Source organism: Gadus chalcogrammus, chromosome 14, assembly GCF_026213295.1.
Source record: "Gadus chalcogrammus isolate NIFS_2021 chromosome 14, NIFS_Gcha_1.0, whole genome shotgun sequence".
Lineage (NCBI taxonomy): Eukaryota > Metazoa > Chordata > Actinopteri > Gadiformes > Gadidae > Gadus > Gadus chalcogrammus.
The window spans coordinates 25,730,313-25,734,180 of record NC_079425.1 but is presented as its reverse complement, the minus strand read 5'-3'; the positions used below and the strand labels follow the sequence as shown (position 1 = coordinate 25,734,180).

The following is a 3,868-nucleotide window of genomic DNA, read 5'->3' as shown; positions in this document are numbered from 1 at the left end:
GGCGCGCGCTCTCTCCTCCTCCTATGGTTTGCGGGAGGGGGAGGAGGGAATGGTGAGCTGGGGACGGAAACACGATGATTGGTCGAGTGAGGAGCGGAACTTGTTGACTCATCCTCGTGCAGCGCCGTCCGTTAGCGCGAGCGTCATTCACGAGGCAGCGCTGTCCGTGGCCAGTGGTGCTGAAACTCCTGGCGGGAATCAGACCCTTTAACGGTTATACTTCTCCTCAGGGTGAATTATAAAGTGACATGGTTTTAAGTGAGACTTCCAACGACATAGTTTGAACCCAATTTGGAGGGAACTTCGGAAGGTTTACCACTTTTACGCACCGAGCGCGTCAAACCTTTACCCGGTTCCAGGAGCCCACTCGGCCGCGAGGGAGAAGAACGATGGCGTTCATGGTTAAGAGCATGGTGGGGGGGCAGCTGAAGACCCTGACCGGCGGGCTGACGGAGGAGAAGGCGGAAGGGGGGGAGAAGACCGAAGCCGCCGCTCAGGGCATGACGCAGGAGGAGTTCGAGCAGTACCAGCAACAGTTGGAGGAAGAGAAGTAAGGAACCAAACCGCACGTCTTACCGAGTAGTTACGCATGCATGGGGACGTGTTGGGGCTTGTGTTGTTAAGTAGAGAGTCGTATAAACATGATGCGCGCCATATCGGGCACGTGCTCCGTCCAGCTCCCCGTGCGCCATGCGCTGTTTTACGCATGAGCGGTGAAGCGCCGCGCGCGGCGCGCTGTTTTACGCATGAGTGCTGAAGCGCCCAGTGAGCGGCGCTCCTCTCGTGCGTTTGGCTCCTATGCAGCGCGAAGCCCTTCCCAACTCATGCGTAAAACAGCGCGCGCCGCGCGGCGCGCAGCTGCTTCCATCGCCCAGGGAGCATCGGTCCTCTCGTGCGTTTCGCTCCTCCGAATGTGTTCACCTTTAATTAAGGGGGAAAATGTTACCCTGATGTGTCTGTTCAGTTACACTCTGCACTCCGTGAGCCGTATGGTTAAGTCATTAATTAGGTCGTGCAGTATACCTTTAGTTACATTTACATTTAGGGCATTTAGCAGACGCTTTTATCCAAAGCGACTTTCAACGATTCATACAGATTGACACAATTGCAAGGCGAGCAGTAAGGGTGAGGTGTCTTCCTTAGGGACAAGCCAGGGATCGATCTAGCAACCTTCCGGTTAAAAGTCAACCCACTCTACATCCTGAGCTAAGCCGCCCAGATCGTTACATTAAAATGGTTGTGTCGTTGCATTTCATAGTAAAGGAACTCCTCCTCCCTGTGGTGTCACGGCGCAGGCCTCAAGTGAACTGTGACAGCTAGGACCACAAGGTCGCACGGCCGACAGCGCGAACACAAGACGGCGTTCAGCGTGAGCTGGCATGATGTGACCCTCACTGCGGGTATCCAGGTCTGAATGTAATGTTCCCTCTGTCTGGCCCGGAACCACTGATGCTCATTGGACCTCAGACTGAGTAATACATTTTGAATCGCTTTGACCGTTTGGGTGAACTGTAAAATGGTAAACGGACTGCATGTAAACCATGCTTGTCTAACCCATTGGCCACTCAAAACGATCTTCAATTTTGCCAAACATTCACCCATTCATGCACAAATTCACACACCAACGGCGGAGTCGACCATGCACGGCGAAAGCCAGCTCGTCAGGAGCAGTCAGGGTGAGGCGTCTCGCACAGGGATACCTCGACACTCTAGGGCTAGGTGTCGGGCTAGGGGGAGCCGGGATCCGAACTAGCAACCTTTTGGTTGCAGGCCAATCCAATACCTCCTGACCCACATGCCGCCCCACATGCCGCCCTGGACTTGTTATTTTCATCTGTCAGAACAGGATGTGGACACTGTTGCGTAGAATGTGAAGCCATGTGAATGAATCACCTCCGGCTCACTATCCCTCGTTCTCAGACCCTCCTGGTCCACGGAGTTGGAGTCCGTGGACCCTCCGTGGACCCTCCCTCTGTGTGAGGGACTGTCTAACCCGGAGACAACCTGGGTTAGACAGTGCTGCTGAGGGTTCTGCTCCCCGCCCTTTGACCTCTGATTCATCGCAGCGTCACGCGCTGACCTTCAGAGAACACGGCTTATTAGGCAGAGGCGATGCACAGCAAAACATACATCACACACACACACACACACACACACACACACACACACACACACACACACACACACACACACACACACACACACACACACACAGAGACCCAAACACACATACACATGCACACACACACACACGCAACTAGGGATTATACGACTCAGGGGTGTGTGGAACAACATGTCACATGCAGTCATTTCAAACGATGCCTCTAAACACCCTGGCCCCCCTACATGGTGGCCCCCCCGGTCATCACCCATGAATGTGTGTGTGTGTGTGTGTGTGTGTGTGTGTGTGTGTGTGTGTGTGTGTGTGTGTGTGTGTGTGTGTGTGTGTGTGTGTGTGTGTGTGTGTGTGTGTTTGTGTGTGTGTGTGTGTGTGTGTGTGTGTGTGTGTGTGTGTGTGTGTGTGTGTGTGTGTGTGTGTGTGTTGTGTGTGTGTGTGTGTGTGTGTGTGTGTGTGTGTGTGTGTGTGTGTGTGTGTGTGTGTGTGTGTGTGTCTGTGTGTGTGTTGTGTGTGTGTGTGTGTGTGTGTGTGTGTGTGTGTGTGTGTGTGTGTGTGTGTGTGTGTGTGTGTGTGTGTGGGGAGGGGCGAGGGGCGAGGGGGTACGGGGGCTGTGGCACTCAGAGGCCACGGCCCCTGCAGCCCAGCAGCTCTGGTCCCGGGGTGACAGCAGCGAGGACTGCCCTGTGAGGCCCCCCCTGGGTCAGGCGTAAGGCCCGTGACAGGGGGCTGGTTTAAGCAGTGGGCCCAGGGATGGGGCCCTGCGCTGGGCAGCAGAGCCTGTGAGCTGGGCTACATGCAGACAGAGGCTCCATGTTGAAGTATGACCTTCTCCTGACCTCTCGGGTTCAACAGAGTAAAACTTAATCACGTCACACATGCAGACACACGCTAACACACCCACTCACACACACACTCACACTCACACACACTGTCTTTCAGCTTCAGGATAATATCCTTTATTCTGGTAATAACATATTTGTATGTGCTGCTAATCACAATGTCAGCTTTCTTGGTGCAGTGGTCTCTAATCCTATTTGGGTTGATGTCACAAGTGCAAGCTTCGGCCGCCGGCTCGTCAAGAAGTTAGTGGTTTGACCATGCGGATAAGCGCCATCTCATTAAGCCTTAATTCATGTGAGGGATATTCTCGAGGATATTCTCCCGCGGACGACTCTGTTACATACGCGAATACGCGGTCGCTGTTGGTCGGGGATGTCTGACGCAGAGGCCAGTTGGCTGCCCCCTGCTGGAGGAGTGGCAGCAGGACTGTATTCCTGGTTCGCGAGTGGTTTCAAACAAACACTGATTCTGCTCATTCTTTTCCATGGTCTCCCTCCCTCTCATGAGATGTGTATTTAATTTCTGTTGAAGTCAGAATTACAGATTTAATCGCTGCATAATGTTGTGCTTTGTCTGTTTACTTTCATTTCCACAAAGATTGCTCAGAATGTGCGGTTACAGGAGCATGAGTTTGATGAATGGTGAATTATCAGTGGTAGATACTGTTTCACTCTTGTGTTACAGATAATAGTTGTTTGACAAGGATATTTTACCCTACATTCCTCGCTGCGTATGCACAACAGCGTGTCTTGTCTTGAGTTTACATCATGTCCAGCCTGATATAAACTAATGTATTAACAATCCGTATCGAACGGCTTGGCTTAACTCTGTAGACAGACCATACAGAGGCATACAGGATGAGTATTAAGTGATAAGTAATCCCTGTGTGGTGTTGAGATCTGGCCAGCA

At 52.5% G+C, this 3,868-nt stretch overlaps 1 protein-coding gene across 1 annotated transcript in view; it reads left to right on the top strand.

Moving 5' to 3' along the window:
* The first annotated feature begins 389 nt into the window (after positions 1–389).
* The window catches only part of cplx3b (complexin 3b), a 6,636-nt gene continuing 3,157 nt past the window's right edge, over positions 390–3,868 (top strand). Inside the window, exon 1 of the mRNA XM_056608510.1 lies at positions 390–550. Within this exon, the coding sequence (XP_056464485.1) occupies positions 390–550 (161 nt within the window). The remainder of the gene's footprint in view (positions 551–3,868) is intronic.